Here is a 20,522-nt window from a genome sequence, read left to right on the forward strand (position 1 = left end):
ACTGAGCCACCCAGGCGCCCAATAACCATGTATTCTAATACCTTCCGCAGCGTATTTCAAGGCACCCTTTTAAGGAATCAGGAAAAGATTAAATAACATTTCCCCAAAGCATTCTTTTAAGAAGCTGAACCCTCGCCCCACGCTTCCATCACCCAGTGGCTCTGATGGTCCAGAGTGGCTGCTTTTTCTACTTTACATAAGGATACTCCACAGGCTAGCAGTGATGCTGCTAACTTAAACAGGCAGAACCATGAAGCATGACAAGTCTAGAATATATAAATAGGACACTATCTCAGATTTTAAATGTCTGGCATAAACGAAAGTTCCTATATTTTATACCTCTTTTTTTTCTTTTTCAGAACCCCTTTTTGAATAAAACGTAGTCTGATATGATCAATCAGCAGACAGAAGGGATCTTTAACCTGAGAGATAGCTTAATTTCCAAAACTTGTCTACCCCCGTTGCTCATCTCCCAAACGACTACCAAATAGCTAATTACCCTGAAACCTCTGACTTCAGTATATTAGAAAGGAGAGGGGCAGATTGAACCTTAATTATCACACCTTATAAGATTATTACTAATTGTGACATTAAATATTGTCAGAAATTCAAAACAAATGTTCTTTCTTTTAACTCTAATCAAACTTGGTTTTCAAATTAATATAAATTTTTATATATTAACAAAAAAAATTTTTTTGGCCAGGGGCAGACTTAGCAGAGAGATAAATCTCAAGTACTTTCAACAAGCAAAGACTGAAAATACCGTCTGGGTGGACACCAGCTTAGGTAAAACAGAATTAAGTATCCACCTCTACCTGTAAACATCCTCAATCCCCACTGATAAGAGAAGCAAATTTTAGAATGCATTTAATAGCTTTAAAAGCTTAAGTGAATATCTAAGACATGGTTTTTCTATGTTTTCCCCCTCTATGACCAAATTTGACATGAATCTCAAATTTCTAATAAAGATTATAAATTAGTCATTTCATTTTCTAAAGTGTGGATGGCTTTTTTTCTTTTATCTATTTCTCACAGACTTCAGTATACAGTTCAATAAAAGATATTTACTAGTTTATTCTAACATGTTTCCGTTCTATATTATTTATCTTAGATGGCATTATGACCTAGGCTTAGTCATTCCTCATGGAATTATTGGGTATTATTAACATGTCTACACGTAGATAATGAAACTGAAGTTCAGAGAGGTCACTACAGGCCCAGAGTCCTGCAGATATTCAGACTTCTAGTGCATGGTTTTATTTATTGCACTCAATTGCATTAATATTTCATGTTCCAGAGTAGGGGCTACAGATTTTAATAATAGATTACATTTCCAAGGAGCTTATAGCGGGGGTGGGTGTGTGTGTAACATTTGTATGTTGCTGCTGTTGGTTTTGTTTTTACCCAGTATCCATTTATTCTCCCTTGATAACTGAATGCTGAGAACTTCCACTTAGGCCAACAGGTACAGAGGCTTCAGCCAACCAGTGTCCCCTGGCTGTAGCAATTAGTTCTAGGAAGAACATGAGTGTTCCATTTAGAGCCAATTAGATGCAGTAAGGCTTGTTCCCGAAACTGCTGGGAAAAAGATCTTACTTTTTCTCTGCATCTATTTTACTACTATCTGGGGGAAACCTGGGTGAGAATGGGACCAGCCCAAAAGAAGTGAGGTTAAAAAAAAAAAAAAAAAAGAAATATGTTCAAGGTGATACTTATTATTGTTTTTTTTTTTTTTTAAATACACACTGTGTAGTGTTTAAAATGGGCCAGGCATGGTCTTAAGCACTTTACAAATATAATCCATTTAGTCCTTTTAACAAACTTATGAGATAGGTACTATTATAATCTTGACTTTATAATTGAGGAAACTGAGGCACAGATAAGCTAAGGAACTTGCCTAATGTCACACAACTAATAGATGAAGGAGTAGGGATTTGGACGCAAGTGATCTGGCTCATTTTTCTGCTCTTAGCTACTATGCTAGGGACATATGTTGAGCCCTTACATTAATGGTAAGGAAATACATATTTAACAATGGGTTCTCAAGGAAAAAAAAGGGGAAAAAAGGAGAGAAGGAAAGGAAGGAAAAAAGAGAGAAAGAAAGAATACCCCTGATTTGTTGTATTTGCCAATTTCTCTATTTCAAATATTCTCGCTGTGGCGGATTTCAAGCTATTAACTTGACATTACCTGGTTTGCAACATTCCTAAACATTGGTTGGCCCAAGTCGGCTCCTTCAGGAAACCACTGGAGCTGACACCAGATCTCCCTTCCACAAGACTGCATGTTTGTGAATCTATGATGTTCCTTTTGGCTTAAGCCACTTTTGGTTGGGCTTTCTGTCTCTTGCAATATTAAGGAGTCCTAACTGACCTCAAGTTTCATGGGTAATGAAATACTTTCACGGAAACCACTCTGTCATATTAGACCTCCACAGTAACCTCATGAGGTGGGCAAATCCCTCGTCAGTTGCCCCATCTTAATCAGAAACTGAGAGTTGAGGGTCGATGAATTCGGTCTATGTCGCACTGACTACATAATTTTCCAGACCTGGTGCAAAATGAGAATGCCAGGCCCGGGTCCCTTGTTCCAAAATTATTAAGGATTTCAAGATGATAGCAAAGCATTAAGCTAAGTGCCGGGCCCTTCTGAGAATGGGGCCCTGAGTGACCACCCAGGGCCATGCGCCATGACGGTGGCCTTGCGTCTGTGTCACTCGGCTGGTAGGTGGCAGAGGCGGCCTCTGAACTCAGACCTAGAAGCCCCATAGCCCTTACACTCTATCACAATGTTTCCCCGCAAAACAAAGGATCTGTACATACATAGATCTCTATGTGGGCCTCGTTACTTAAGTTATCAACGATCCTAACAACATTTTGTATTGTTGACCACTTCCAAGCAATCACACAACTGACTCACCTAAAGACTCCTACGTTGTTGCAACAGCTATATATTAGACCACAAGTATATCCAGTCTTAATTTCTTATTCACATTTTGTTTCCTTCAGGCAAAGTTAAAATAAATCTTACCACTAATTCATTGAGCTATTTATATTGTACAATTTTTACTTCTCAGACAAAGCCAGGAAAAGAAAACAAATACTATTTCACAGATCAGATTTTTAATCTATCTGATATACTTCCCCCCCACCCATGCGATACCACACAATTGCCTTAATTTTTAAAACTTAGATAACTCCAAATATCCTAGGGATTTTTCTTAAAACAAAAACCAACCAAACAAAAAACTACCTTCTATTTTCCACTACAAAATTTTAGAAGTACCCCAGTTACTCTCTTCCTCATGGAAAACATGGACCTAAATACAGCTGTTTCAAGTGCAATTACTATTTTTCAAAGTGCCAAGTTCAGTCTAATGGGTTTTATTACTGAAGATTCTCACATTCAAAAATCATTATAACCCATGACAATATTTGGTGATATATGATAATGGAGGAATGAAATGGGGGAAAAAATCTTTTATATAAGATAAAATGTAGAAATTGCATTATGCAGTTTTATGTAGCATCTGGGTTCTACTACTCAATTTTTGATGATTTTAAAGAAAACAGAAAACTCACCACAATGATCAGCTAGATAATGCTTCACATTGGATCTGTGCAAACAACCAGCAGATAGTTTATCATGAATTACAACCTAGGAGCAGAGGCTCAATACAAACGTGCCTCTCAACATTTCTATTTACCTGTTGACTAACCCAGGCTATTCAATTTTCATTTATGTTTGAAACATTAGAAGCTGAGAAGAAAAATATTCCAGCACGGTTCCCTAGAAACATGACAAAATGCTCCAAGTAAGTAAATCAATACATTGATATGCTTTAAAGATGATTTTCTAAAGCATCTTAAAATTACAGTATTTGTTAATGAGTGATGAAAATAAATGTACCACTGAACAGGGGGCTTTCTGCATTGGCACTGAAATTAGAGCACTTCGACCATATGTGATTTATGCATTACCTGCTCAGATCTGTTGTGGTACTGAGACAAGGTGTTACAAGAAGAAGCAAATTTGTCCTTCTCAAATTGTTTCTTCACTCTGGCCAAACCACCAGGCACTGTGCACATTCTGGATTCCTCCATCACCTAAGACAATTTAAGAAAAAGGAAAATTCAGCTTTATATCTGTTCAAGATGGGATTTACAAGCTATTATTTTTTATAGTTGACAATTATTGATGGATGGTATATTAAAAAAATATGAACATAAGCAATTATTTCAGTAGGCCCTCACAGAAAACCTTAAAAAAAAAAAAACTCTCCATGTTGTTTTCTCATTTATCAGTGTTTGATATAAAGTCAGAAGGAACTTCAAAATATTGAGTTAATTCTCCTTATCTCAGATAGATTTGGATATCTGGAGATTAGACCTGCAGGATGCATTTCTCTAATAATACACAGACTAGTAGAAATTAGAATAACGGATTCAATTTTAACTCACAGTAAGGTTGTCATTAAAATCCCAAATGTCTACATAAGCAACACATTATTAAGAATATTAAAAACATTTGACTAATTCCAAAATGTATTTAAATCACTAAAGATGAATAAAATAAGCCTCTCTTAAGCAAAAATGTCAATATCAGTAATAATAACAACTACTTAATACTCGTGCTAAATGATTTCTATGTGCTTACACATATCTTGTCATTTGATATTTCTCCATATTCTGTGAGATATGGGCATTTATTCTCATTTTAAAATGGGGAAATTGAGGTTTGAGTAAGTAAGGCAGTTTGTTAAGTTCTCAGAGCTGGGGTGTGAGTAAGAAGCTGGTATTTGAACCCATATCTGTTTTAATGGCTGCAGTCTGTCTTAATCACTAGTACTAAATTAGGACAGGCAGAAAAACAACTACTCTGGGGTTGGCATAGCCCAGGACTTAGCTTAGAAGGTTTAGGGTTAGAAGGATTCTAGGCTATTGTTGGCATTTTGCAGAACAGAAAGCCTAATTCAGTAGGCATCATTTGGAGCAACTTGAAAAACACTGAGGAGCCTTGTCAGATCTTATGCCCCTGTGGGAAGTGCAGTAACTTAAGGGCTTTGGTTTTGATGATTCAACAGACTCCCCAGCCCAGAAGGCACTCAAGCCCAGATGGGATGACAACTCTCAAGCAAACAGGCCCCATGCCAACCAGCCCTCCTCCAGGAAGCTTCTAGGACTGCTTAAGACTGGGAAGAGATTCAGCAACTCTTCAAATCACAGGAGGTCTCCTGAGGTCTGGCCCAGTCCTGATATAACCCTGAAGCCTAGAGACCTGGAAGAAACTGGATGCCCATGAGCTGAAGTTCCCCTAACATGGACTGTGGACTCCGGGAATCCTGAAATCATGACCCAATATGTAGTTTCTCAAGCAGATCCTAAAAATACAGTTATAATCTTGGGGTTTCCCACAATATTGGAGAATGAATTAATAATCGGGATTATGTGGATTACTAGCAAATTCATGTGGTTGCTTTATCAGATTCATAACCTTTCCCCAATTCCATGCACTGTCTGATATCTAAGAATATGTATATTTGCTGCATGGGGTAAGAATGTATACTTATATGTTTTAGATATATATATTCTACCAAATTCCGCAGCAAACTTCAAATGTAAATCCTGGTCAGTTACTGCCGTTTGATACATGTTAAAGTCATGAGAAAGTGTGGCATCTATTTTGAAATTTAAGGTAAAAAAGGGAAAGGCTGAAATAAGGCCACAATATTTCTTATACCCCCCCCTGACATTTAATGTACATAAGTGGCCTTCCTTGGATTGATCAAACATAGATAATATATGAGTATTAAATTATGGAAATTAAGGCAATTATTGTTAAGAAGAAGCCTACTCTTTCCAACAACTATAAACAATGTCCAAATCATGCGCAAATTAATCTAGTAAGCCTCAATAATTATGCTAATGACTGAATACTTTCCTAGTAAGTGCATTTTCACAAAAATATCGTTTCCTATACTGAACATGTTGCCTCTCATCTACCAAATGTTATAAAAAAACCAAATATACCCATTCCTTTCCTTCAGCATTGCGCTTTGGAATCAGACCATATTACATGTGTAAAAATACATATAGTTAATGAATCTTGTCAGTAGTCCTACTGTTACTGCTGCTCACCCACCTAAGTGAGGAAGTCCTTTGAATTGTAGTTTAGTGGTGGTGATATGGTTTCTTTCTTCAGCTCAGCTTGTAAATGAAGGTTTATATATGTGGTATTGCTCAAGGAGCAGTCTGTGGGCATGAGCTGGAGTGATGTTTCCTTGCTCTGATGGAGACCATGCCTGGGACTTTGCCTTGTTTAGCCCCGTATGCTATAAGGTCAACTAATCTGTGCTATTGTAAATGACCACCTAACAGGTTGCTTTGTGTTAAACATTTTTATGTTTAACCTTATTCATTGTTCCTTATTCTTGGACTCAGAAGTAAGATTTGGAATCTAACGGGTATGCCCATAATAATTAAGTCATTTTATTAACAAGTTAACATAGAACCTACTTAATATTGAGTTGTTTTAATAATAAGGTAATTTAACTACCTAACACTTAGCCAGGTTAATATATTACACAATTATCTATTTTCTTTACGAAGAACTGTCCTTGGGTCCTTGCACATAGTAGAAATAACATAATTTGGGAAGTTGGACAAATACTGATTCTAATCCCAGTTCTGACACTTAAAACCTTGGAATAGAGTTCAAGTTTTATTTCTTATAAACTGGGAATAACAATATATTTTCCCTGTATTTCTTGCGTTAAAAAAGATAAAGGAAATAAAATTGCACAGCACAGAATCTGGCATTTTAATTCATTGCTTAACAAATGTTACCTCCCCCTTCTCTTCTAGGACTCTCCTGCAGACCACCACCTTTCCACGGCCATGACTTTTATTTAGGTTCAACCAAATGCCATCCGGCTGAGGCCAGGACCAGGCGAAACTGATCTCAATGTGACTGAAATATAATGGATTCAGTTTGGGGCCGAATCAGAGACCTCCAGATTTTGCACATAAAATACTTGGGTTCTTTGTGTAGACAGAAAGGTTGCTAAAGGCAGTTTCCATGATTTTGTAAGTGAACAGACATTTGATGCATCTGACCAGATAAGGCAGTAAGGCAGTTATTTTGTTTTTCTTTAGCTATTTACCAGGATTTATCTGAGATAATATTTGTGCTCTTTCTCCCCCTTCCCCCCCGCCCCTGCACAATATTAACTTAGGGCCAAACCAAATAATAGGGCATTTGTTGGGCCACAGATTCTTTCTTATATGAGAGGCAGCTGAATTCAGTTAAAAGAGCACAGGAGTCCAGAGACCAGGAATTTAGTCTGGTTTGTCACTAATGCATGATCTCCCATAAATCACTTCCCCTCAGTTTGTTTTGCCTGTAAATGGGCAGAGAAGAGAAGGATTATTAAATTCTTTATGTGTAGGCTACCTTCATAATAGCATTAACATTGTTTTGTTTTTGTATTAAATAATGGGATAATTAAGTTTTCTTAGTGCTTAAATATTCTCTTTTTAGCACATTATACATACCAATTTGTCTTATTGTGTATTCTCCTAGTGTCTGTTAAGATAAAAGTCTTCCTAAATTAAAAAAAAAAACTGTTTACTAAATAACCCGTCTCTCACTCAATGCTTTCAAAATCCGTTTGTTTCCCCAAGAATCTTTTTTCCAATTTCGAACACTAATTTGTAGTGAAGTTCCTTAATGATCCAGCAGGGGGTGCTATCTAAGAAGACTGGCAGGAGGCCCTGGAGTGATACTATTTATTTTGGAAGAGCTTGAGCTGCTTCTGTGATTTCTGTACATTCATTCAAAATCCATGCTGCATCTAAAATGGATTTTAATGACTATGTAAAAACTTAAATGTCATTTGGAATTACAATATTGTTAATGAGCTTGGCACAGTCAGCCTTGTCTCTAAATAATTTGTAAAGAAGAATGTTAAGAGTTAGCTATTTTAGAACACCACCCTTCTTGGCTATTCTTTCTCTTTCTCTTTTGGTTAAATGAACAACTTTGCTAATTTGGAGATTATAATTATAAAAGAGTATCCTTATATTCCATTAAACTATAAAGCTGCTACTAATAAAATGACTCATCAAACCCTGTGGATTGAAGGCCACAGATGATGGAACCCAACAAATTCTTTTGAATATGACTTTATTATGCTTTGGCTCCAAAAATTGGTGGTCCTACTGAATCCTGCTGTTTCCTATAATCATAATTGGTTTAGCAGAGTGCCTACATTGCTAATCTCCCTCATTTCTATGTTGATTAAGCTACTCCTAATGGATTTAGAGCGTACAGAGAAATGAGAAAAGCAAAAAAAAAAAGATACTTCCAGTGAATTTAAATGAACTAGACATGAGACCGAGGAGGGCGGCATGCAGACCCACATTATTAAAATCTGAAATTAATTCCCAACCTTCCTGAGGAGAATAGCCATAGGTTAAATGATAATGATGGCAATAATAACACATTTATACCCTGCCTTATGGCTTCCACGTAAATTACCTCTTTGACTTCTCTCTAAGATCCTCTGTGGTGGATGGCTACTCCCATTTTACAGTTAAGGAAACTGAAGCTCAGAGCGGGGTTAAGATAGTAGCCCAAATTCACACAGCAAGTAACCTCTGACTTTGATTCACACTATGTCTGTGCTTTCTCCACTTTATCCCACTTCCCAGTGGTATTCCTGTATCGCGATGGAAGGAGGGTATGTGAAGGGCAGACCAAAAGCCCACTGCCCCGTGCAGAACCACCAGGGGCAGCTTACATTGGCGGAGAAGCTGCGGCAGTCACCCCTGGAGACAGCTGCCTGGTACCTCTCCATCCGCTCCTTCAAGGACACCACTTCCTGGAGGTCGGACACGCCCTCGCTCTGGGCACCACCGTCTTCTGCAAATCCACTCGCAGGCTTATCAGGGCCAACAGTCACTGAAAACAAACGTAGCATGCTCAGATACGTGTTTCGGGCTTTGAAGAGCAAATAGCATCACCTTATGAACAGTAAAGGCATTTTAAATATCTGCTCTCATAAAACAGACTGCAACATTTCACAGTACTGTGTTTTCAATGTCCCACAGTCACCCTCTTCTCTTCAAGCTTTCAAGCAAAGCTACAAAATGCCCATACAGGAGCATATGCTTATGCGCATGTCAAACAAAAACATTGTCTCCACTCCTACTCCTGTGATTATTCTGATGAAAAATAGTTATTAAGAGCTTCATAATGTTAATAATGAACATTCCTGAGGCACCGTCTGTTGAATTTAGGCTAAATGCTGTAAGAGCATGATCTCATTTACTTCTCTAACAACCTCATGAGGTAGGTGCTATTCTTTTCTGAAATTTATAGATAAGAACATAGAGAGTCACAGTGGTTAGAAAACTTTCCCATGATCACACAATTAATTAGAGGCAGATTTGATGGGTGGACTAAAACTTTAGCAAGTCTAAAAATTGCTCTTTGCTTCTCTCTCCACCCCTTAACACTCGAGGAGAGAGATCTAGCTAAAATAAGCCATTGCCATGAGAATTAGACTGTGGGTTTATTTCTTTTATTCACAGAGACATGTGTTACATGAGAGAGAAATAATAGCACCGTTAGAAAAAGCTTTGTCAGTCACCCATTTCAGATGGTCTGTTATTTTCCCATTTAAGCCATCTACCTGACAAAAATACAGGGTAACAGGAATTACATGCTTGGAAACAGAGCAAAAGACTGATTGCATGATCACAGAATAACAGTTGTTAGAAACAGAAGGTCTTAAAGATCATACAGTCTAACCTAATCTAACCAGCTCCTTTTAAGCATATGGAAACCTGTCTAAATGTTTCCTTATATGAAAGGAAGACAGGGACTCTTCAGGGCTCTTCAGTTATATAAGCCAAAGCTGGTCTCAAAACTAGATTTTCTTCTCTAATCTAGTATTCTTTGATGTTATCACTCTGCTTGATGGTTTACTATTCACTCTTAAAGAACTCTAATTCCAGAATCATGTGCAAGGGCTCTTTCTGGGACCAATGGGGGTATGGTACCTATCTACATACAGATACATCCATACATGTATGCCTGCATGGATGTATTATGTATATTCATTACTCATTCATGCACCCCCTGCCTTTCACCTTAGGACTGGTAGTTTCTGGAACTCATAGAGTAGGGCTGGCTCTTCGGGGTACTTTGTTATTTGGACCGGTCTGATTTAATCACTGTACACTGTACACCAAGACCCAAACAATCCCAGGTGACAGATAACCAAGCTGTTTCTTCCCTTTCCTGTTCTTCCTACCTCCTCCGCCAGCTCCCACATCGAGCCATCTTACAGAATTGTTTTCTTTTTCTTTTCTTTTTTTTTTAAATTAATTTATGTATTTGACAGATAGATAGCACAAGTAGGCAGAGTGGCAGGCAGAGGGAGAGGGAGAAGCAGGCTCTCCGCTGAGCAGGGAGCCAGACGTGGGGCTCGATCCCAGGACCCCAGGATCATGACCTGAGCCAAAGGCAGCCGCTTAACCGACTGAGCCACCCAGGCGCCCCTTGTTTGCTTTTTCTATTTTTAGTTTCTTTTATGTACACAACCAAAGATGAGCACAACTTCTGTGATCCAGAAAAAATTAAAAATCCTTTGTTTTGGTTCCATGAGTATCTGGTTTTCCATAGGGACTTCGTATTCAAATAAACATTTTCACATATTTCAATTAAAATTGTAAATATATTTTACTTACCATAAATACAAAGTATACAGGAATATGAAGTTGTGATATATGCACGCGATGATTGTACAACGTTGATGTGTATATAACAAATGTCAGTTATTTGTGAAATTCGCCTGTCATTCAAAACCTCATATCCATACAAAAGTACATCCCTCCAGTTGATTCTGATAAAAACACATTCTCACATGCTACTGAAAGTTTTTCACATGATAAAGAAAATATATCTCTATTTTCCCCCATGGATTACCTATCTACACAGATGAATTCAGTTTATATTAACTATACTACTACTTTCTTGCGAATGATCACTATATAGATTTTACTGAACATGACTCCCTAAATTTTTCCACATTAAAATAAAAATTTCATTTTGTGCATTCTGTTCATAAAAGATGTCATTCTTTTATTTATCTCAACAGAAAGTCAGCAGTTTATTTTTGCTAAAATTTACAGATGGCATTTACTTTTCAAATATTTGACTTTTATCATTTTCATCCTACTGGCAAATGCCCAAGATTAATGGTCAGGAAATCAGTGGCCTGATTATTAAGAGATTTGGATTCTATTGCCTTGTGGACTTTCATTTTGATCACAGAAAAGACACTACATTTTAATTTCTCTCTCTTTCCCATCAGTAACTTTGCCTACACAGGTAGTCATAGAGTAGAAAACTACCTTGAGTTAATAAGCTGTGTCCATATTGTTTCTTAACCTTCTAAGTCAACATCTATCCTTTCTTCACCTCATAAACAAGTGATGTTTCCTGCCCAGTGTACTCTAAGGCAGTGTATCTATCTGCTCCTATCTTGATGCTGACGACATCTGATATAACTTTTTAAGGTTGATAAGACAGCCCCCCCTTTTAAGATTTATTTATTTATTTTAGAGAGAGAGAGAGAGTTGGGGGTGGGTAGAGGCAGAGGCAGAGAGAGAAGGAGAGAGAGAATCTCAAGCAGACTTTGTGCTGAACACAGAACCCTGCATGGGGCTCGATCTCATGACCCCGAGATCATGACTTGAACTGAAACCAAGAGTCAGTTGCTCTACCGACTGAGCCATAGACATCCCCTTTCTTAGGGATAGGTGAGGAAGAAGACAGGGACATTGGTCCCCTGACCTCCTACTGTGCCATTTCAGAAGGCTTGAATGTAATTGGCTTGAATGTAACTGAGGTTGGAGAACAGTATGAAATGAGTTTAGGGAAACTTTAAAGAGAGAGGTGACACACAAGAACAAGTAAAGATGCCCTTGTCATAAAATACCTATGGAGGGGCGCCTGGGTGGCTCAGATGGTTGAGTGTCTGCCTTCAGCTCAGGTCATGATCCCAGGGTCCTGGGATCGAGCCCCACATCAGGCTCCTGGCTCGGCGGGGAGCCTGCTTCTCCCTCTCCCTCTGTTTCTCCCCCTGCTCATTCTCTGTGTGTGTGTGTCTCAAATGAATAAATAAAATCTTAAAAAAAAAAGAAAATAAATAAAATAAAATACCTATGGAAAAATAAGGGGAAATTTGCATACATTTAAGTATGGAAATCATACTGTGAAAGACCATGCCATAAGGCTAAAGTGGTCTGTGAAAAAGGAAGGGAAAACGAACTTTTCAAATGACCATTTCTATTAGAAAGCATTATAAATATTAACATCACAAAATCATTGTACTAGAAGTAACTTGTCTCTGGGGCTTAGTGGCAATTCATTGTGCAGATGACTAAACGAAAATCCAAAGAAGTTCAGTGAATTCTCCCAAATCTCCAGAGTTAATGGTATAGCTGGACATAGAATCCATTGCAGCCTAAATATCAACTGTTTTCTTTTGTTTGCTGATGAGAAAATAATTGCTAATCCACCCAAAATAGTCCTTCTTTGTAGAACAGAATAAATCCTATAAAGCAGAAAAAACATAGAAGGAAGCACTTTGAAAGAAAATAGAACACTAAAAAATACAAGCTGTTATCATGAAAATGATTATATGCCAAGGATAAGAATGTCTTTTATAAGAAGAGTTCTGAGGTTCTTAGGGAAAAGATTTATATTATTATTTTTTATAATATACTACACATAGATCTAACTTATGTCCACTTATGTATACTTATGTATATATACAGATGTATACAGATACATACATACGTAAGTATACACTTACGTCCACTTCCTATTTTCTTAAATCATGAGAGATGTGTGACTACAAATCTATTTTCTTGATCTTGAAACATGTACTTTTCTTCTGCAGTTTTTAAAAACAAGGTAACTAAATCAATCAACCAATTAAATTTGCCCAGTTACAAAACTCATTATACCTTCCTGAATTTTACTTTTTATGGAGAGTCCATGTTTAAAGCATTTTTTAAAAAGCAAAGTAGTACAATATAAGATAAACTGCTCTTCCTTTCCAGACCAATTATTCACATGCCTGTAGTCAGTCACAGAAGGATTGCATAGTCACCTTTCTGTGTTTCTATGGAGTAAAATAATAGCTTTAAGAAGTCAGATATAGAAAACAATGAGGAATAGTCAATGTAATTAATGCAATCTGGGATTTTCTTCTCATTTCACCACTTCTATTATCAGTGAAAGAATTCTTAGAAATATGCACAGATTAGTATTAACAGGTATTTCAAAAGGGTTCATTATTTTGAACCATTCTTCTAACCAGCTGTTCAGGAAATTTTAAGTTTGGAATTCAGTGGTTTATAAAAGGGTATGTTCTTACAACATTAACAAATAGCAGGTCTCTCTTCATTTCCCATTAAACAAATAATTGTCTAGAACTCTGAAGTAATAAATTATATATATGATCCTAAGATCTTCATAGAGTAAGAATTTGGAAATAAAGGTCAATGGTTTGATACAATAGTGCTGGGATCACTGCGTTGCTCGAAGATATGGTCAAAGTCAGAAAAATGTCTTTTCGGAAAACACCCAGTGTGGAACAGGTCACAAAGCCAAGTGCTCTGTCATGATTTTATTTCTTTTTTTTTTTTCTTTCCTTTTTTTTTTTATTCTTATGTTAATTCCCATACATTACATCATTAGTTCTAGATAAAGTGTTCCATGATTCATTGTTGTCATGATTTTATTTCTAAAGCAAGATTCCACCTCAGCACATTTTCTAAATGTAAATATTTCTTACTTCCAAAATATGGCAGACATATTTCTAAACTGTAGTTGAACTTGATATAATGTTTTATGGAAAGGATGACCATACAACAATACTATAATGGATGTAATTGGATGAAAGGTAGATATTAAACACCAGGGCTATCAAAACTGGCTTACACAAATATTGTTTAAATTTTTGTGAGTCACCTTATTTCTTATCTCTTTTGCCCACCCAATATGGATTATGTGGAAGTCTGTAGAATAAAGTAAGCTCCTTTGACCTCTGCATCTCATTGACAGACTACTTGCTAGTGTTACAAAGCTGTTATTAGCTGTGTCTGATTTACAGCAGACACCTAGCTGAAGTAAAATCAGAAGAAAAGAAAGCTGTCAGAGATGAGAAAAGAACTAGGGGTATTAAAGTTTTTAGAAGAGTTAAAATACACACTGGGGGCAGTAAATAGAATAATACATGCTGTGGAAAAGAAAATCACTAACATTAACAGCAATGTGAAAGGAGATGACAGAGAACAGAGAGAACAGAGAGCAAAATCCAAACTGTAAAATGATGAGTCAGAACAAATAAGATAAATTTGAAGAAAAATTGCTAAAAATAAAATATGGGCATAGACTTAAAATATTTACCATAATCCAGAAATAAAATTAAGTTTGAAACACCAATATAACAGTAAATCCTTGTAAAACATTGCAAGTTTTACAAGGAGAGAGAAAAATTCTACAATTATCTAAAATTATGAAGAGTTTCTGTGATGAAGAAACCAAACTCAGATATCCTTAGATGTCCTCTTTATCACACTGAATACTAAAAAGAATTAGAAAATTGGTTACTGGTTACTGAAATTTTAGTTTTGTGAGCTAGAGTCTGTATGAATCCAGGCTGGTACTCGAGTGAGACGTCAACACAAACTCAAAGACAGTCTGTATAACAAAAGTCACTCCAAAAGAAAACAAAGGGCCTTAACATATAATACCTAAACAAGAAGGTAGAAATAAGATCAGATGTAATAGTCATAAAAATAAACACAGGTCAAAAATCAACCTAAAACAAAACACAAAACTTAAAAAGAAAATATTGGGTAAAAATGTAACAGGCAAATATAAAATGAAGAAAAGTCATTGTGGCTATATTCTTTTCATGCAAAATAACATTACAGAGAAAGTACCCTAAATGAGATAGCAGGGCCATCAGTAGTTGGAAGACACTAATCCCACTCTGAAGCTGTAACACTGTAGGCCTCTGGGTGCGGACTAGCCTAGTACAGAAACATACAAACACCATCAATAACAAGAAAAAGGAGAACTCTATGGGAATCTAATTACTGTGGGTGACATTCACATATCTCCCTCCATCTTTGCCATTTGAAATTTCTTCCTTTTTTAAAAAATATTTTATTTATTTATTTGAGAGAGACAGAGATAGTGAGAGAGAGCACAAGGGGGAAGGAGGGAGAAAAGCAGACTCCCCGCTGAGCAGGGAGCCCGATGTGGGGCTCGATCCCAGAACCCTGGGATCATGACCTGAGCCGAAGGCAGACTCTTAACCGACTGAGCTACCCAGGCGCCCCACCATATGAAATTTCAAAAGGAAATGATTCACACTATATAATTAATAAGCCTTCTTTTAATATATTTATTATCATTAAACAACTATTGGTTATCTATAGTAAGCACATGATGCATTCACTATGCTCCCCAGCTTTCAGACTAGTTGGAAAGAAAAATAGGCAATTACAACCCAAGAGTTAATGGGTTTGCCCCTGGTGAGTTGAGAGCCTCCCGGGGAGGACATAATCTACTCAGGTGTGTCAACGAGCAGGTGTCAGGGAAAGCATCCTGAGAAGTAGGACATCTGCACTGAAACATGAAGGAGTTGGCCACATGAGTATGTGGAAGAGCAACGGGGTGAGACAGCAGCATTACCAACAAGTCATGTTGGGGAAACTGGCTAATGCTTTTGTGGAAAACATCCAACAGTTCCTCACCTCACAGCACGTTACAGGGTATTAGATGGAGTGAAGAACTAAATGCTTCTTAAAATGATGAAAAATCTTCAGAGAAGTAGAAAATGATTTCAATTAGATTTTCTAAGCATAAAAAAAGTGTAAAGTCAAAAATCTTTTAAACAAAAATAATTATAAGACAAAAGGAAAACTGGAGGGGGCAGTTATAAAAAATAGGCTAAAAGCATTACTCATTTAGTAAAGACCACAAACACGTCAGAAATAAAACTGCAAACGTTATTGAACAACAGATAAAGGACTCAAAAGAATGACTCAAGTAAAAAAACAATAGCAAATATATATGAAGTGTTTTCTATGTGTCAGACATTAATCCATGGAGTGCTCTCAACCACCCTATGAGGTAGAGACTATTTTTATTTTTTTATCTCCATTTCACAGATAAAGAAACAGAGACACAGAGAGGTTACAGTACTTGCTCAAGGACAGGTGGCTGGTGAGTGTGAGACCTGGAAGGGAAAGCCACACAGTCTGGCTCCACGGTCTGTGACAGTCCAGGTCTGCGCTACTTCTCAAGGAACACACGGGTCCAAAAACCAAAGCCAAACCCAAATAATCACCTTCCCAGTAAATCGATAAAGGAGACTTCAAACGACAAAGAGATGCCTTTTTCTGTGGTGAACTGCCTCTTATTGCATGTACAATAAGAACATATAAAAAATAAGAACAATAAGAACATAGAGTGCTAGAGAGCTAACCCAATGTATAATTATGACTCAAAAGAAACTCTAAGGTTTAACAGTAACTTGAACTCTGGAGCAAATAAATGAGAATTTAATGATTTTTTTTCTTTGAACTTTTCTAAAGTTAATCCAAGAAATCTTTATTCAGTCCAAACTAAGAGCCGGACAGAACGCTCGCATGCCACTCAGGCCCACAAAGCTGACGCGAACAGAGAGAGCAGCTTCAAGCAGGCGAACACACTTCCAGTGCCACATCAATAGCGATTGTATTTTGGATGCATTATAAAGAAATCAACTGCTCAGTACTTGGAAAATTGATGTAGAACTAAAATTGGGAGAGTGATGAACTAAATTCCATCAAATCTAAATATATGATCTATAACCCAGTTTGGATTTGTGAATGGGATATCATACTGATGGGCATAGCATTGGCTCACAGCCATTAGCATGAATAAGTTTTCTATAATTCTTAATATTTGCATATCCTTCAGCTAATAATGAAATTCATCTCTCTTAAACATTCAGAATGCGGCCGCCAAGTCAAATTAAAGATTTATTTTATTTTATTTTTTAAGATTTTTTGTTTATTCATTTGAGACACAGAGATACAGAGAGAGAGAGAGGGAGAGCATGAGCAGGGGGAGAGACAGAGGGAGAGGGAAAAGCAGACTCCCCACGGAGCAGGGAGCCCGGTGAGAGGCTCGATCCCAGGACCCTGGAATCGTGACCTGAGCTGAAGGCAGACACTTAACCATCTGAGCCACCCAGGCGCCCCAGATTTTTATTTATTTTAGAGAGAGAGAGAGAGCAGGGGGAGGTGCAGAGGGAGAGGGAGAGAGAGAATCTCAAGCAGAGTCTGTACCCAGTGCAGAGCCCATCAAGGGGCTCAATCTCACGACCCTGAGATCATGACCTGAGCGGAAATCAAGAGTCGGACATTTAACCAACTGAGCCACCCAGGCGCCCCTAAATTTGTAATCAATTTGAGTTTTATACATTTTACTCCATTTGAATATTATAAAACCAAGAAATGGAGAATAAACTGAAAGAGTAAGTATATAGTACAATCTTGCATTAATTTACAGTTCTTAAAAATAATGGGGAGGAAGGGCAAAGAGTAAAATGAGTGGAAGTGTATGCCCCACTTCCACACAAAAACTGCTGTGGCATCCATCCAGCAAATGAGCAGAGTGAACCAGATTCCATTTTTTATTTTTTTTCTAAATTTTTTTTTTTAATTTATTTATTTGACAGAGAGAGACACAGCGAAAGAGGGAACACAAGCAGGGGGAGAGGGAGAAGCAGACTCCCAGCTGAGCAGGGAGCCCGATGCGGGGCTCGATCCCAGGACCCTGGGATCATGACCTGAGCCAAAGGCAGACGCTTAACGAATGAGCCACCCAGGCGCCCCCAGATTCCGTTTTTTAAACTAACCTCCCTCTGGTTCTATTCCCTCCAAATGCACTGTGTTGTTGTGTGTACACATGTCACCTCCCCCCAAATCCATTCATTCATCTGATTTCATCTGCTCACCATGCTTTATACATGAACAAAAACAGATAATCTCTCAGGGTTATAAAAAGAATTAGTTCTTGCCTCCTCACTCACCCTTCCCTAACCAGTACGCTTCCAGTTCACCAGATACTGGAAGAGATCCTGTATTTCCAGTTGCCTCTTAGAGGAAGAGAAGATTCAGCAATGTTGAAAGCAAAATATTGGTCCTCCAAAGATGTTCACATCCTTCTCCTTGGAATCTGTAAATGTATTATTCTACATGGCAAAAGGGACTTTGCAGGTGTGATTAAGTTAAGGGTTTTGAGATGGGGAGATTATCTTGGATTATCTACGTGGGTTCCATGTAATAGTCTCAAGAGTGCTCATGAGTGAAAGAGAGAAGCAGGAGAGTCCCAGTTAGAAAGAAAAGGTGATGACAGAAGCAGAGGTAGGGGTGAGGGAGAGGGGCTGGCGGGACAGTACAGATTCTACATTACTGGCTTTGAAAGTGGAGGAAAGGTCCCATGAGTTAATGAATGTAGGCAGCTTCCAGAGGCTGGAAAAGGCAAGAAAACTAGATTTCCCCCTGGAGCTTCTGGAAGGAACTTGGCCCACCCAACACCTTGATTTTGGTCCAATGAAACCCATTTTGGATTTTGGACCTCCAGAACAATAATGTAACAAATTTGTGCCATTGTAAACGACTACTTTTGTGCTAATTTGCTGAAGCAGCAGTAGGAAACTAACGTGAGCATCCACCGTACACATACATGCACCTGTCCAAGTCACAAATCACCACACGGTAGATCCGTTCCAGATCGTGTTAGTTCCAGATGCCCCAAATCACACCGATCTATATATGCAAACCACTTTGCAATAGAAACGTCCTTGAAGTTATTCTTCATGCCTCCCAAAAGAAATATCCATCTTCTTAGAGATAAGACTGGGTTTAAATGTCCATTTAGATTTTAATCTCTCTGAGTAAGAGAACGGCCATTTCTAACTGTAATGTCATACAGACTCATCCTGTTTTCCGCAGCTCCTATCATCTCCTATCATCTCACAAGAAGTACTTCTTGTACTAAAGCAGAATGAATAGAATTTAGTCAGAAATTAGATAATTATTAGTACAGTAATAGTGCCAGTTTGGGCATATTTGGAAATTTAATCACATTGCTATTAAATATTTTTAAATTAATTGTTTAGTTTAAAGAATTGCCCAGTTACAAAAATCAATAATTGAATAAAATGACTTAAATTTCTTTGAAATGATCAAATAAATTAGAACCATTAAATGTCTATCGATGGTGCATATTTTTACAACATAAGTCCCTAGCATAATCAAATTTATATTGCATTATAACAATGATAACTGTTAATGAGTATTGATTATGTGTTAAGCATTTTATGTATATTCTGATTCATCTCCACTTTACATCTAATTTTTACAGCAACCATATCTGATAGGTGGTATTATTTCCACTTAGCTGATGAAGAAAGTACATTCAAAAGATAAAATCATATAGTAAGTGGCTGAGCCTGGAATTGAGTTCAGGTATTTCTGAACTACCTATTCAAGTCACACAGTGTCTTATGTAAATATTTTTAATTAAAATATAATGTTTTATTAGAAAGTACATTTTAAATTGAGGCTATATGAATCCTCCTTTCTGCTTCCTAAACATCTGTCCACAAATCCTTTCTAAACGTTTACTTTAGTGCATGTAGGGATAAGTCCAAGGGAGACCAATGAAGTTGAGTATCTATGACTCTAATTGGTTCTTTTTTCATCCTCATAAGCTTGAGTTTAGAATTAGAAATTGAAGCAAATTCTTCAATATTTCCTTGGTTACTACAGGGATCAAACTTGAGACAGGGTTAGGTATCAATCTGAGCAAGCGGGGAAAGGGATGAACTTTAGGGGAAGAGAGATGCAAAGCAAGGACCACTGCCCTAATTTTCTATTGATCTATTCTGCTCCAGGGCATGAGAGTTGGTGTCATGCTTCCATCACAGAGTCCTCTTGTTTAAATCTGCATCTCAGGTACACAATTAAGGTATTTGATAATCTCTCTTCTTAAGGATTCAGTCATGCATTAAGTAAACATCTACTGCCCATCTACAGTGGGCCAAGCACAGTGCTCAAGGCTGGGCATGAATTATATAAAGTCCTGCTCTACTTGAAGAGAGAAGAAAAGAAAAACATGAGAGAGATCCTCAAGAAACACGGTATTATAACAAGTGTTGATCTGGCCTTATCTCTAAAAACAGAAATACAACAGGTTGCATCATTTCAACATGCTGAGTTCTGAATAAAACAAGCTCCCAGATGGCTGGTCCTGCAAAGGAAGTTGGCTTGTCTGAAGATACACCAAATGCAGCCCTCCTTAGGAGGAGAATCTTGAGGAACTTGGTGGCACACACTCCATATCCCCACCCCCCAAACCACATTTATTCATACTGA

The 20,522-nt window shown here is 37.5% G+C and overlaps 1 protein-coding gene across 1 annotated transcript in view; it reads right to left on the minus strand.

The window, feature by feature from the left end:
- Positions 1–20,522, minus strand: part of XIRP2 (xin actin binding repeat containing 2) — a 69,142-nt gene that overhangs the window by 34,076 nt on the left and 14,544 nt on the right. The window contains exons 2-3 of the mRNA XM_081814254.1: positions 8,801–8,961; positions 3,981–4,106 (exon numbers count right to left, since the gene is read on the minus strand). Coding sequence (XP_081670380.1) covers positions 3,981–4,106; positions 8,801–8,857 — 183 coding nt within the window. The 5' untranslated portion in view covers positions 8,858–8,961. The remainder of the gene's footprint in view (positions 1–3,980; positions 4,107–8,800; positions 8,962–20,522) is intronic.

Source organism: Leptonychotes weddellii, chromosome 3 (genome assembly GCF_054177405.1).
Source record: "Leptonychotes weddellii isolate Sample4059 chromosome 3, ASM5417740v2, whole genome shotgun sequence".
Taxonomy (NCBI): domain Eukaryota; kingdom Metazoa; phylum Chordata; class Mammalia; order Carnivora; family Phocidae; genus Leptonychotes; species Leptonychotes weddellii.